This window comes from Oratosquilla oratoria, chromosome 27 (assembly GCF_046742065.1).
Source record: "Oratosquilla oratoria isolate Oo_2021 chromosome 27, ASM4674206v1, whole genome shotgun sequence".
Lineage (NCBI taxonomy): Eukaryota > Metazoa > Arthropoda > Malacostraca > Stomatopoda > Squillidae > Oratosquilla > Oratosquilla oratoria.
In genome coordinates, this window is record NC_134803.1 from 51,469,971 (window position 1) to 51,485,136 (window position 15,166).

Genomic DNA, 15,166 nt, shown 5'->3' on the forward strand with positions numbered 1-15,166 from the left:
CACTGTTTGATGACAGAATCCCTGCTTTTGATGATTAATTATAAACTAAGTTGATTCTCTCTCTCTCTCTCTCTCTCTCTCTCTCTCTCTCTCTCTCCAAATGTTTACATGGTTACAACAATGGCATCTGCACATCGATAACATATTTTGATACTAAGCTAAGGGTCACATTTCTAGTTACATCCTCTGAATCATGCTACATCAATGATTATTACTACTAGTTTCTCTGAGTATTGCACAACTCTTCAGTAGTCGGCAGTGGCCTTTGGACCCACCCATAGATCTATCTAGGAAGAAACATTGGACTGTTGTCCACATTGTATTAGTGTGGGTCTTAAGTCACTGAATGGTAGCAGGAAGAGGAGGGGTAATTGCCAGTTGTCAGTTCTCTGAATATGAAAAAGTGGATTAAAGATACTCAAACCTGATAGATCTTGAACCGAGTTCAGAGACTGGTTACTGCACCTTCAGATAGAGTTGAACATCATGTACTGGCTCCCATTGTACTTCAGATTTGGTAGCCAACAACAGGTACCACCATGAAGTGGTCCTATGAGATGTATGTCATCAAAATCCTTCAATATCTGCACCATCTGGAGGTGCAGTCCTGAGGGGATGACACTCTTCAAACTGGGCACAAGGTCTTTTCACATATAGAGAGCTGACAAACAGTGACTACTCTCCTACTACTACAAACCAGTGACATAGAAACAGTCCCACACTAGTACATCATAAAGATCAGTTCAAAATTTCTTCTTGGAGAGCTCTAAGGGAGGTCCCAAGGCCCATTGACAGCCACTGTGATACTGCAGGCTTCCAGTCTTTTCTTTCTTTTTCTCAACCCTTTTATTCTCATCCTGCTGGATCTTTTCATTAATTCATTTTTTAAACAAAAAGAAAAGGACGGTGGGAAATGTACCCCCAACTTTAGTAACGTAAAAAAATATAGTTCCACAGCCTTGTTGTCATGGTGACATACTTCAGAGTTTGTTATGACTAATGCCATATTATTTTAGTTACCTAGAGAATAAACTCGAGAGTAAAATGTTGTAGTTAACCAGAATGAAATATGTGAAGCAGGCCACCATGATGAAGTTAAGAGGGAGAATTATCAAATTCACATTTTGCAGTTTGAGATGAAATAATTTAAAGTACCGTTAGTTAGTAAAAAGGGGTTAAATGAGAAAAGTGGACTCGAAACAATCTGCCCCGTCTTTACGGAAAGAAAAAGTCATATTGAGAGATTTGTATATTTATGAATCAAACACAGGCCTTGAAATCCTCTTAGAAATTTTGCTGATTAAAAAAGAAGCTATTTTGTATATTTTTGTCTAATTATATATTAGTTAACATAATTTTGGTATACAGGAAAGGAGCTAGGCTCGTGGGGTCCTGTCTCTTTTTGCCAATTATATTGATACCTAGCTTTAAATTCACTTACGGTTTTAGTTTGGGCAATATCACCTTCTAGGCAGTTCCAATAGTTGACGTATCTATTTTGAGGACTATTTTTTTTCATATCCAGCAGGCATGTGATTTTGGTCTTTATTTTAAAATTTTCCTGTGTCCTCAATGACAACCTCCTACCCAAAACCAAGCAATTTCTATCAATTTTGCTCACTCCCTTCATTTATCTGAACACTGTGATCATATCACCTCTTTCTCTTCTTTCTCGTAATGATGGCAGATCCAGTTATTCAGGTCTTCCCTTATATGGGATTTATTCCAACCCTTCCTTTGTTACGTTTCTCCTGCTAGCCCTCATACCATGAAAGTGTAGGGTAATGTCAGGGCAAGTCGTACTATTAGTGGAAAAATATTTCTTAAAATTCAGTTTATGAGGTGAGAGATATCACAATGAGGTGGATTCCAAGTATGGCATCCACCTCAAGGTTTTTCAGTTAGGGCACATGTTTTTTGAGGATTTGATAATACTTTTTATTTTGCACCAGTTTGCCCCCTATATGGGGACAATCCATACTGAGTGTGATAGAATATGAACAATTAATTGACACCTCATATTGCATCACTGAACTTAACAACATATGTTTGAAGAAATCAAAGAAAGAAAACCTTTCATTGATTTCTAAGGCACCATCTTTGTGATATGTTATTTCATCATTATTTCAACAGATAAACACTTTTTGTAATCTCTTATCACTTATTTTGCAAAAAAAAGCATATATAGAATAAAAAATAGCACATCCAAAATTCACCTGTATGGGTTGCCTTTGTACGTATGGCACCCGACAAAAAACATTTCTTCCTTCACACCTCAAGGAGCCATTTTTGTTTGTTTGGCCACTGTTATCACTCAGGACCAAATTAATATGGCTATTCTCACTATTCAAATGTAAACCAAATGAATCACAACATATTAACAATCATGGAACACTACATTAGTATATATATATATATACCAAAGGCTTTTTACCCCTTACAAGGGAGGTAGCCAAAGGCATAAATCCATTCCCACCCCCATTTCATACCCACATATTCCACTCCCATTCACTACATTAGTAACCCAAAAAATTACATCAAACCTTCAAAAAAACAAAAATATTATTTCGTGGAATAAGATAAAGGAGACAAACAGGAGAGCAAATGTGAAATTGGGTAAAAATATGACAGAAAATTTTGAAAGTAATAAAAAGGTGTTTTGGAAAGAAATTAAGAGAGGAAGAGGAGGCAAATCAAATAGAGGAGAAAAGGTAAAAGGGGCAGAAATGTGGAACATGAGGGAGGAAGAGAGGAGGAGTTTGAATGTATGTGAGATGAGGTGTGGTGCCTGAGAAGTATGATATGGGTTGCTAGGCTGGATAGAGTGAGAAACAAGGAGGTGAGGATGAGATCATGGGTGGAAAGGGAGTTGGGAGATAGGGTTGATGAAAAAGTATTGGTATGGTTTGGACACATGGAAAAAATGAATGAAGAAAGATTAGTAAAAGAGGTGTGGAAGGCAGAGGTAGGAGTGAACATGAGGGGGGAACCAAGGATGAGATGGATGGGTGAGGTAAAAAGGGCATTGGGAAAGAGGGGAATGTCTGTTAAGGAAGGAAGGAGAAGACAGAAGATATGGGTTCATGGAGAAAGGTTGTGTATGGATGATGCTGTGATGCATGAGGGGGAGTGGGTGGGGGATGGAGGGTGAGGGAGTATGCGTGAAAAATAAATTGATGGAGCCCGAAGGGATTTCTCCCCGTCTTCTCCATTTCTGCATGATGGGACGGAGAGGGGGTGGTCGCCGATTTAATGAAGCAGCGTTGGTGTGGATGTGCTGTGTCTTGCTACACTGCTTCTGACCCAGGGCAGTGGGAGAGATGCAGGGATGACCCGTCATCCAGGAGGAGCCAAGATAAGAGGGAGGGAGGGAAGTGGATGGGAGTGGAGTAGATGGGGATGAAATGGGTGGGAGTGGATTTTATGCCTTTGTTTTTTGGCTACCTCCCTTGTAAGGGGGAAGAAGCCTTTGGTATATGTATGTATTATTGGGTAACCACAACAAGGGAGTAGGTGCTAAATGAAAATGGTAGTGTTGTGAGCATCTTGATCTTCCTCAGAAAATGTGATATCATCATAAGAGCGATATTTTTCCCTCAGGAGCAACTGTATGTGTCACTCCAATATACGACTTGCCCCTACATTATCCTACTCCTATATATATGTGTACTAGATTAATTCCCACATTAAGCCACTTCTTTCCTGTATTTATAGTAGGTATGTGCATCCAATGAAAGCTACAAAGCTGCTTTTCCCAAGAACACCACCGCAATTACCCTTTCATCACTGTGATTATTTTTAGGTGCATTTCATCTGTGATCAACGACATTGTTCATATAGATTTGGTTTATCTATTTCATTTATTTATTTATTTATCTTTTGATTTTTTGTACTTTATGAGTTCACTGTAGTGAAAGTATATAAAGTGTAGCATGATTTCAAGCTCTTTCCCTTTATTATATGCTTTTGCAGATTGTTGTTATAGTGTAAGTATTGGTGGTCAAGAAAGTTCCTGAATGGTTGCTTTAAAAATTAATGCAAAGTGTCAGGCTTTATACATTCCTGAAATGGAGTAATTTTTGTATTATGCTAGCTTCCAAAATAATATATATATATATATATATTAATTTATATATATATATTATTTATATTTTATTTATTTATTATTTTATTTTCAGCTAATATATATTATTATATATATATATATATTTATATATATATATATATTTATTTATATATATATATATATATATATATATATATATATATATATATATATATATATATATATATATATATATATATATATATATTTATATATATATATATATATATATATATATATATATAAAATATATATATATATATATATATATATATATATAATATATATATATATCAGTGGTGGGCACTGATCACTTTTTTACTATCCTGATCACCGATCATCTGATTACTTTGGACAACTGATCCATTCCTGATCATCTGATAATTTTTTAAGTACTGCTGTTCCACTCACTTGATTCCAATCATCCAGTCATTAAAACTTATAATAATAATAATTATTATTATTATTATTTATAAATAATTACAACAAACACCTATTGTAGGCTATTTTTATTTAAATGATGATTTCAAATATAACTTTTAACTACCAAATAATAAGTATTAATAAATAAAACAAGAATGATAAGTAATAAACCATTATTTGAAGTTATGAAATAATAAAAATATTGTATGTTGAAAAAAATCATAAAGAAAGAAAGTCGCTGAAAAATGTGAAAATCACGCCTCCTCCTCTTGGAGTTTGAGGGATGTCATATGCCACTGCATGATATCCATATTCCCCTTCATAAATATCAAGTTTTCGAAGTTTCTGGCCTTGCTCACAAGGGGAATAAAGTTATTAATTGACAACTCAACATTAACTTGTTATATTACTTGTCACACAGTTCATGCTGATTACACATTATTCAGAGCAATTAAATATATGATTAATTTAATAAAATTTAATTATTATAATCAGATACATTAATAACTCAATTGTCAGTTCATTTAATCAGTTTATTAATCTGTTGCTTCTCTCCCTCAGAGATTAGATTTGGCTCACAAACCCATGCCACATGACTAAAAAAAAAAACCCCTGCTGACTCAGAAAAATTGTCAGATAATAAATCTAATTTCCAAAGTAACAATTAAAGTTATCAATAACTATTGTTAAAATCTTGCAGGCTAACTCAATAATTATAATAAATATAATTTGATATTATAAGTAAAGACACTAATTAAACTATTTAGCAATGTGTATCAAAATATTTGAAAGACATGAGGTTTAAAAATGTCCACAGTCAGTTGTTGCCATGACAACATAGACCAATGACCATTATGAAAAAAGAATCCCAAGCTTTTAAATACAGTATAACGGTTATTATGACAGTATGTTATTGTCATGATAATAAAAGTAGGTTAATCACTTGATATTTTTTCATATGATCTGTGATTGGAAGTTAGTTTGTGAAGTTCCAACTTCCAAACTCCACGTTCCAATGACCTCTCACAAAGATGATCTGATCTTTGCAATCCAATCACCAATTGCTCTTTCGATCAGATCTGAAGATTGGATGGTCGGACAAACAATCGGAAGTGCCCAGCTCTGATATATATATATATATATATATATGTATATGTACATCTACACTGAATGGTTCCCAGCGATCAATTGATATCTTTATTCAACCACAAACAACTTTTAATTCCATGCCATCGCAATCGAGACTGAAGAATCATTCGATGGAGACATTTTGTTTCTCTCTTGATAGCGCATTGGTTTAAGTCACTGTAACTTTGTTATGGGTTAGCTGGGTTCGAATCCTCGGCTCGTCCATGTTTCAATTTCCAACAAAATGTCTCCATCGAGCGATTCTTCAGTCTCGATTGCGATGGCATGGAATTAAAAGTTGTTTGTGGTTGAATAAAGATATATGTATATGTATATGTGTGTGTGTGTGTGTATATATATATATATATATATATATATATATATATGTATATGTATATATCTTTGTGTGTATGTATGTTTGTATAATGTAATTATTCAGCATGATGAAGCCAAATACACATTTTTATTGACTCCTGTCATATAATATTATTCCTCTAAGGAAACATCACCATAGGTAAGGGATTAAAGCTATCTCTCTTAGGTGTTAGCCCACCTTGTGTAAAAAGTATTGGAAGAGCATAAAAGGAGAAATCTTGTATATTGAAAGAGAGTGTCAGTCCTTAATGACTGCATCTCCAGTTGTTGTTTGTTGATTGGTTTTTGGAGATTGGCAGTTAAATTGTTCTTTTTAAAGGATGTTGTGCAGAACCACAATATGTAAACACCTATCAGTGGCCCATATGTATGTATATGTGTGTGTACACATGCATATATATACTTGTTAAAATGATTAATTTTGCCACTTAGTATAATTGAGATAGTTTTAAATACAGTAATCCTTTCTGTATCATGTGCACCATTACCTGGACCTTGCCACCATATAAACGGGAAAAAAGATGCATGAAGATATAAGTTTAATTTTATTTATTTTGCTTGTAAAGGAAGAATTGCACTGGCATACCCACATTCAAGTCATTACCCAGCACTAAATCAGTACCAACTCAGAATTGGTCTAGCAACAGATACCAGCCTAAGTACAAGTACCACACAGAAGACACAGAATACCTTATAGTTATGAATTATGATAGACTTCAGCATCCTACAAACCAATCTCTCCCCTTTTTGTTATATCTAAACAAATGGAAAGATTGATCCTGGATAGTATTAGAACACACATACCAACTTCTTCAAATCAACATGGATTCAGAGAAGGTCACTTCCCCAGCACTGCAACTACAAATTAACATCTAAAAATACTCAATTTTACATGAAAGAGCCAGAATTATGGCAGATATATAATGTCTTCTTCCCCTCAAGTCCTCAGTAATGTTGTGTACCCCTGACTAGCATGAATCAAAGTAGTACCCAGTGGTCAAAATTAAAGGGCCCCCCTCCCACTGAACACCTTTAGCCTTGAATTTGATACGTACATGAATTTCACACAAAAGACTACAGCAAAGGCAGATAGAAAAAGCAAATATCCAACAATTGATAAAAGAAAGACAATTATAAGAAATAGAAAATAAAGTCTCAAGATTAATAACTGCTTGCACCAAAACAACAATAGAACATATACACTCAAAAAACAAAATCCTGCTCATAAAGCAGCACATGAGAATGATAAGTTCATTGTCCTATGCAAGAGCCCTCGAATCTACCCAGCTCTCACATTACACAAACACAGCCCAACAAACTCATGAAAACAACTCCAGCTGCACTCTGCTCAGACATCTACAACAACCTACCAAAGTATCCTACAACATTTTTAATCCACTAAATAAAAAATCCATTAAGTTGAGAAACCTTTGTATCACTCTTATATATTTATCCTACATATCCAGATACTTCCAATATCTGACACTGTGCACCAGATATGGGAGGGATTACTGTATTTGTTGGATTGAATGATCGGATTGATACAATAGTTTGGGCAGATAGGGAATTGCTGGACTGGATGAAGCACTGTGGCTTGTCTGCTTGTGCTTGCACTAACACTTGGCACCCCGCAGATGAAGTGCTGAGTTGCAAACTGCAGAAGGAACGCAACAACCGCAACAAAATGAACAGTCAAGACTCTGGTTCATCCACTCCCCACCAAGGTAGGCCCGCACACTGGCCACTCACCACACCCAAGTGTCTCTTTGTGCTTGTGGCTGGACCCTGGTGCATGTGTGTGTTTGTGTGTATATCATGTCAATATGTACAGGGCTTACTCTTTCACAGTTATTGCACTTTTTCTGCTTATTTGTAGTTTGGATTATGCTTACACTTTGTGCCGTGCTTTCACTGTGCAGATCAAAGGACATCAGTCTAGCATTTTATTTTGTTGACAACCTAATTTCACAATAAACCTTCATCACACCCAGTTGTAGCCATAAGCTTATTATGAAAACTTTTCATTATTCTTATTTATTTTTTTGTGTAATCAGGTGTTCCAACAAAGACCAACAAGAGTGAGATGGGTGAATGGAGACGTAAAAAGGGACCAGCACCTCTGAGACCTGTTCCCCAGAAGCGCAACATAAAGAAGTTACCCATGCGAGCAATTCAGACTGAACTGCACGACATTGAAGTACAGCAGACAGGCCTGGAGAGACAAGGCGTGCTGTTGGAACAGGCCATACGAGAACGGACAGAAGACAAAAACAATGAACCGGACAACAGTAGCGGACCCAACAGTATTGAAGTGGAAGATATGATCTTGCAACTCTTTGAGCTGGTCAATGAAAAGAACGAATTGTTTAGACGTCAAACAGAGCTTATGTATCTGTAAGTAGTGTTTGGTTTTCTTGATAGGATAGTTTTGTTTTTGTACAAGAAATACTATGAAGTATATTCCTCATAAGATAAAATCTACAAGTTTCAAGGATACTAACAAATCTTTTTTAGTTGGTTTGATCTTACCTTTGATAATAATTGCTAGACAGTATAATAATTCTTCATTTAAAACATAAATCTGTACTGTCTAGCAGAAGATGTTTCTTTCGTTTCATTTACCTTTAGTTCCAAGGATGTTTTTGTAGAGATTAGCCTCTAATTCTTCCCAACAGCAAGCGTGAAAAACGCCTGGAGGAAGAATATGCAGAACTTGAGTACCAGATCCGATGTCTGATGCTCAAGGCTCCCAAGGAACGTTCCGAAGAAGATACTGCCCATGAGGAAGAACTGATCGCTCGTTTGGTCAAGGTTGTAGAGCAGCGGGATGAAATAATCAACTGCTTGGAATTGGACCGTCTTCGTGAAGCACAGGAGGATGAGAGTATTGCTACTCAAATGATGAAATATCAAGGTAGGTGTCATGGGGGAGTCTAGTTCCGTGTCACTCACTAGAAAATCTGAAGCATCCTGTAGTGAAATTAGTCATTGGAATGGCTTGTACCATTGCTGTTTCCTTGTGTGCTTAACTGTAAAGTCTCAGATGCCTTGCAACGTCATAGTGTGTTACCTTGATCATGGTCAGGACTAATATATAGTTATATAAATGATAGGAGCATCATGGAAATAAGCATTCTTCTAGGTTACAACTTTTTGTGATTTATATTTGATACAATATACTGTATCTGTATTCATGAAAGTACCTATTTTTCTGTATAGAAACTCCAGATGTTTAAAGTTTTGTCAAAAGGTATAATTTAAATCTTACCTATCTAGATCTGGGGTTGGTCTAAATGTTTTTAACTAGAATACTCTTACTTTTTCTATCAATTATTCGTACAGTTAAGGGCAGGCCTCAGTGTTATACAAAGAACATAAGAATTGAGGAGATGGCAAGAGACCATAAGGCCTACACTAGGCAGTACCATGTCCCCTATTATTTGTTATCCCTATCCTTAAAGTTATCTAGTCTTCTTTTAAAAGAATTGGTTGTTTCAGCACTCATTACATAGTTACTAAGTCTATTCCATTCACTAACCACTCTGTTGGTAAGCCAGTTCTTGCCCATTTCCTTCACCCAAATTTGTCAAACTTAAATCCATTACTACGAGTCCTGCCCTGCTGTCTTAATTTGATGACCTTGCTTGCATCACCATTATTAAAGCCCTTGACCCATTTGAATACCTCTATGAGATCATCCCACACTCTTCGTCTCTCCAGAGGGTGTAAGTCAAAGTGCCTAAACTTGCCTTTGTATGGTAAATTTCGAAGTCCTTGTATAATTTTGAACATTCTCCTCTGTACTGATTCTAGTGAATTAATATCTGTTGTATAGGATGGAGACCAAAATGGTACCGTATAGTTGAGGATGGGTCTAACTATTGCCAGATAGAGTTTAATGATAACCCTCCTGAAGAGATTTAGTGTTGGATCTGTCTTGCGATACAGAATTTCCTTAACCTTTGTGTCTGATTTTTTTTATTTTTTTCATTATTTATTTATTTATTCATTTTATTTATTTTTTTTTTTCTGGCAAATATCCCTCAACTTATGAAATTGACATCAGTCAGAACAAGATGATTAAAAGACACTACCTTGCTAAAGGGATTCAAACATTTTAAAGCAAGTGTTTTTTTTTAATGTAGAAAGGTCATGTCAGATTTCAAAAGACATAAATAGAACTTGTATCTTACACAATTTTGAGTAGTATTTATGAAGATTTGTTTAGATAGATATTTTTTATTGATTTATTTATTTATTTATGTATTCCATTTATTAATTTTTTGTAATTCTCCTTGGGAAAGGTGGAGAGGGAGGAAGTGGAAGTGACTAAAAAGTGTGGTATTAAAGGATATAGAAATATAAGTGCACATTTAGAAACTACTAGTGACCCCAGATTTAAGAAAAAATCCAGGTCTGACAAGGTCTCAGACTGTATACTAAAAGAAAGCAGAGAACAACTCATAGACAGGATTGAAGTTCCTTGTAAATTCATTGGCAGAAGGGATTATGCCTTACAATTGAAAGAGTGTCAGTATTGTACTAATGTACAAAGGAAGAAATACGGAGAAAGTTCAACATTATAGACCAGTGTCCTTGGCCAGCATGATGGCTAAATTGAGAAAACTTTGAAAAATGGATATAATATTTAGAGATCAACTTGGCAGACAACCCAAATTCAGAAATGGAAGGTCATGTGATGCAAATCTTATACATTTACTCAAAAGCGCTTGACATGCTACAATAGAGAAATGGTTATATGAATTGTGTTTATAGATTTGGAGAAAGCCTTTGACACGGTACCTCACAATAACTAAAGTTTGTAGCATGGAATTTAATTGATAATAACTAAAGTAGAAATAGGAATGTATGGGTAGATTTCAGGGGAACCACCTGAATGGATGAGATTTCCTGAAAGATTGATACATGAGAATAGTAGCAAAGGATAGAATGTTAGGATGGAGAGAATTAACTAGTAGTGTCCCACAGCTATTGGTATGGGCACTTGAAAAGCTACTGACATACATAATGATGATGATTTGGTTTAATATCATGAACACCTACTGTGAGCAGGCTAGGATGGTGCCCCTTACAGAGGATTTTGTAATATAGAATTTAATAAATCATGCCCTTGGTCCAACTCGCTGGTGGTAGGGTTCGGACTGCCGTCACCTCAACCTCCGCCACAAGTAACAATGTTCTAAACCTCCGCTCACCCAGAGAACATCCTCCAGGACTATTACCAACAGTATTCAACTTCAGAAGTCCTCGGTTACATTACCCCTGACCTCTTTGAATCTAAGAAACACCCAGCAGTCAAAAGTAACTGTCAATCTCTCCCACTGGTCAAGAACCAGGGTCTTGCTAGAGGATTTTACCCAGCAAAGGGGTAGACCATAGAGTGCTCTGTTTACCGAAAGCTTCTTTATTCCAGGACTTATTCTCCAGTAGAGTGAAATTGCCTCATGTTAAACAAAATCAAATGTAACATCAAAGAAAATATTTGTGGGGACGAGTGAAATTTAGTCTCAAGCACTTGCATTGAATGTATTTACTACTTTCCGACATCCTTTCCTGCACATAGCTTGGTTGCAACACTTTGAAAATGGTAAAATTCATTATCTAGTTCAAATGTGCTGATTATTTATATGAAAATACCCGAAATAAAAGTTTGTCAGTAAAGACTATTTCAAATATATGTATGAGAGTAACGTGCAATTACAAGATTGCAGATGTGGGTACTTTGAAATATAAACAGATCAGTTGTGGTTGAATCATAGCACCTTTAACATTTTCAGAGGAGTATCGAGTTTATAGGCAACTTTCAAATCCGGTAGATTATTCTATTTCTGACAGATACGACCAATATTGAATATTTGTCAAATCATAAGGGTTAGATGGCTTCCAGAGGAGTAAGAACCTTTCTTCCAGCATGGCACCTGAAGAGCAAATGAGCACAGAATGCCACTCTCACTGTTCTTGTAGTAGCATGTTTGCAAGTATCATACAGCCCTCTCATGGACACAGACGAAGAAGTGTGCCCTTGCCTCCTGATGACACGTCTTTGGATAACATGTTGAATGAATGCTAATCATCCCATCCTCCTCCTCCTCAGCCCAACACTGCTGCCGCTCCCTTGCCCGCTGGTGACCAACCTTCACTACACTTTGAGCTGTGGGTGACGACTTTCCGAATTTTCACAGTTCCTGTGGGGAGGCAGTATGTTGTTCCTGCCTTGGGCTTTTTCTGGCTTTGGGCTGTACATAGGGGAATTTAGCATGTTTCTCTTCTTCCTTGTGGAAGCAATAAGCACAACTTTATTTTGTCCTTTCTTCTTTACTTGCCCAAACTGCTGAGTAAAATAACTATTCCAGTAATTCTTCCCATCTTCATAACGCCACCAAAACAGCACTGAAGACTTAATGGTGATGGTTCAGGATCTTAATCTCGTATTGTTTTGAGTTTTTAGACACAGCTAAAGGAAGATGCTAGGAAAACAAAGAGAATACAAAAAGCAGCAATTAGAATGGTCCCAAGCCTGATATATATATATATATATATATATATATATATATATATATATATATATATATATATATATATATATATATTTTATATAATAGAAAAGCAAAGAGAAAGAGGTGATATGATCATTATTATTAGAATGGAGAAAGGAATGACGACTGTTAACATGAGTTTCACTTAGTGGCTGGCAACAGCTTATGGGTCCTCCCAAAGATCTCTTCAGGAAAAAACTTTGAATTGTCTGTGTTGTATTGGTGTGGCACAGTTTCTATATAATTAGCTAAAAGTAGTAGGAAGAGGATAGTAGGTGGGATACAGGGATGACCCAGGGCAGTGGGCAGGATACAGGTATGACCAGTCATCCATGAGGAGCTAAGATGAGAGGGAGGAAGGGGTGGTGGATGGGAATGGAATGGGTGGGAGTAGATATGTGCCATTGACTTGGCTACCTCTCTTGTAAGGGGGAAAAACCCTTGGTATATACATGAATAGGAGGGAGGAAGGAGCAGTCACTAATTGAAGTTAATAGAGAGAGATCTTGGCCTCAGTCTGGGGACCGAGTGACCTCTCAAGGTTGCACCTCCTGATGGTGGTAAGGGGGTAGTTGGGCTTTGAAAATGGGCAGCTCTGCTGTCCATCTTGCAGCAGCACCACAAGCTGGTGCCTGTCATTGGATGCACAGGATTTGTTTGTATGTAATGAAAGAACATCAGAAGGACAGCATAAAACTAAAGAAATCATGTTACTTAAAAGATGATAGAAAGTATAGCTTTCCACATAGATACATAGGTTTGTCGTTTCCTTGTTGACACAATTACAAGATTTGAATACATAGGTTTGTGGGGCCAATTATAAGAAGAAAGAAGTCAGCCAGACAACATAAATGTATTTAAGGTAAAGTTTGATAAAAAGAGATATGAGTAGGGGACTTCATGAGCATAGTTCCAGCTTTGTATGTTTCAGTTAGATGGTAGATTTAAAAATAGGATTCTTTGGTCACCATAATACACTTTACTTCTCAGTTGCTGTTTTTGAGTTCTTACATTCTGAACTTCTTCAGTCGATAGGTAAAATGGAATTTAAGAGTTTAGAATAACTATGAATCCCCTCAGTTTGGAGTGCATTCGTCTTCAAGCTAAATGAAATTAATATAATGGTTTAACATCATGAACTCCCCCAATTGAAAGGATATGATGGTGACCCTCACAGAGAACTTTGTAGCATGGAATTTAATGAACCATGTCCTTGGTTCAACTTCGCCAGTGGCAGGATTCGAACCATCATCCCCTCGACCTTTACCACAAGTTAAAATATATTTATAGATATATATTTCCAAGAGAAGTATGTAAATTATGTGACCATCATATGGAAAGGGTCATCACCAGGGCATGCACTGAGCACTTCACTCTTGCTTAACAATATTAATATAATCATTTTCTTGGTTAAGCTTGGTGCTAAGTTCCGTATTTCCTCCATTTGCTGCCATATTGACTCTCAGCTTCTTCATTTACTCTCCATTTCTGCATTTTGTTTTAACTTCCTTTTGTTTCACTTCCGGTAAATTGTTAGGACTTTATGATTTCTTTCCAATTTTCATATGTTCACTTGGAATCTCCTGATCATTGGTTCTTGCAGCCACAGGTCTGGAGTCTGTGTGTGTTTACCTTACTGTAATATATATGTATATGGTTGGAGCTATGCTTGCGGGGTCATATCTATCATCAATGATAAAAATTTACCAGTTATGTTACCTGCTTGAATTATTTCTTCTTCTAATTGCTTTTGACATAGGCAGTGGGCAGAAGACAAGGCTAACCCTTCATCTATGTGGAGCTATGATAAAAGGGAAACAAGTGGGAGTGGTATGGGTATTTTTTTGTTGCATACCTTAGCATGCTACTTCCCTTATAATGGGGAAGAAGCCTTTGGTATATATCAATAGGTAGATAGACCTAGTTCAGAGTTTTTCTTGTTTGCTATGTATTCTTGAGTGGATGAGTGTAGTGGGGAGGTTGTAAACCAGCTTTGGCTGTTAGGCCCTGCTGTTTACTCATGAACATTTTTTTTTTTTTTTTTCTTTTTTTTTTCCCTCTCTCTCTCTCTCTCTTTCTCCAGACATGTTGTCTTCTTCAACTTGTTCCTATGACCTCATGATCCCCTCCTTTCTCAAACTAAAAGATTTTCTTGTATCCTTAAATGATGGCAGGTGTTTTGCTTCTAGTCTGTCCTTCTCTCCTCATGCAAATTATCTGCAAGGCTGGGAATAATTTTGGTTGCTGCTCTTTATATTCTTTTGATCTTGCTTATATCTTTCACTTTGTGTGGGGACCATACTATTGCTGCATATTCCAACCTAGGATGGATTAGGGTCCCTAAGACTTTTTTAATCTTTTCATCTGTGAAAGACCACCTTTTAAGTTCTTCAGCAATCTGTATGTCTCCCCCACAATCTTACTGATATATATAAAAAGCTCTGCATGAAGGAATACTTCTCTAACTATCATATCATGAAAAAATATATAATTCTTCAAAGAACTTATTTAATAGTAGTTATATTTATTTCCTTTATTTTCTAAGTGGTAAAATTGTAGATAACAAAAACTGGATAGA

At 36.2% G+C, this 15,166-nt stretch overlaps 1 protein-coding gene across 3 annotated transcripts in view; it reads left to right on the top strand.

Moving 5' to 3' along the window:
* Positions 1-15,166, top strand: part of MICAL-like (protein) — a 63,374-nt gene that overhangs the window by 43,821 nt on the left and 4,387 nt on the right. The window contains exons 6-9 of one of the 3 annotated variants that reach the window (XM_076210688.1): positions 7,666-7,755; positions 8,086-8,425; positions 8,707-8,945; positions 12,147-12,205. In XM_076210688.1, coding sequence (XP_076066803.1) covers positions 7,666-7,755; positions 8,086-8,425; positions 8,707-8,945; positions 12,147-12,181 — 704 coding nt within the window. In that variant the 3' untranslated portion in view covers positions 12,182-12,205. The remainder of the gene's footprint in view (positions 1-7,665; positions 7,756-8,085; positions 8,426-8,706; positions 8,946-12,146; positions 12,206-15,166) is intronic. The other 2 variants (XM_076210686.1, XM_076210687.1) reach the window with 2 other exon arrangements.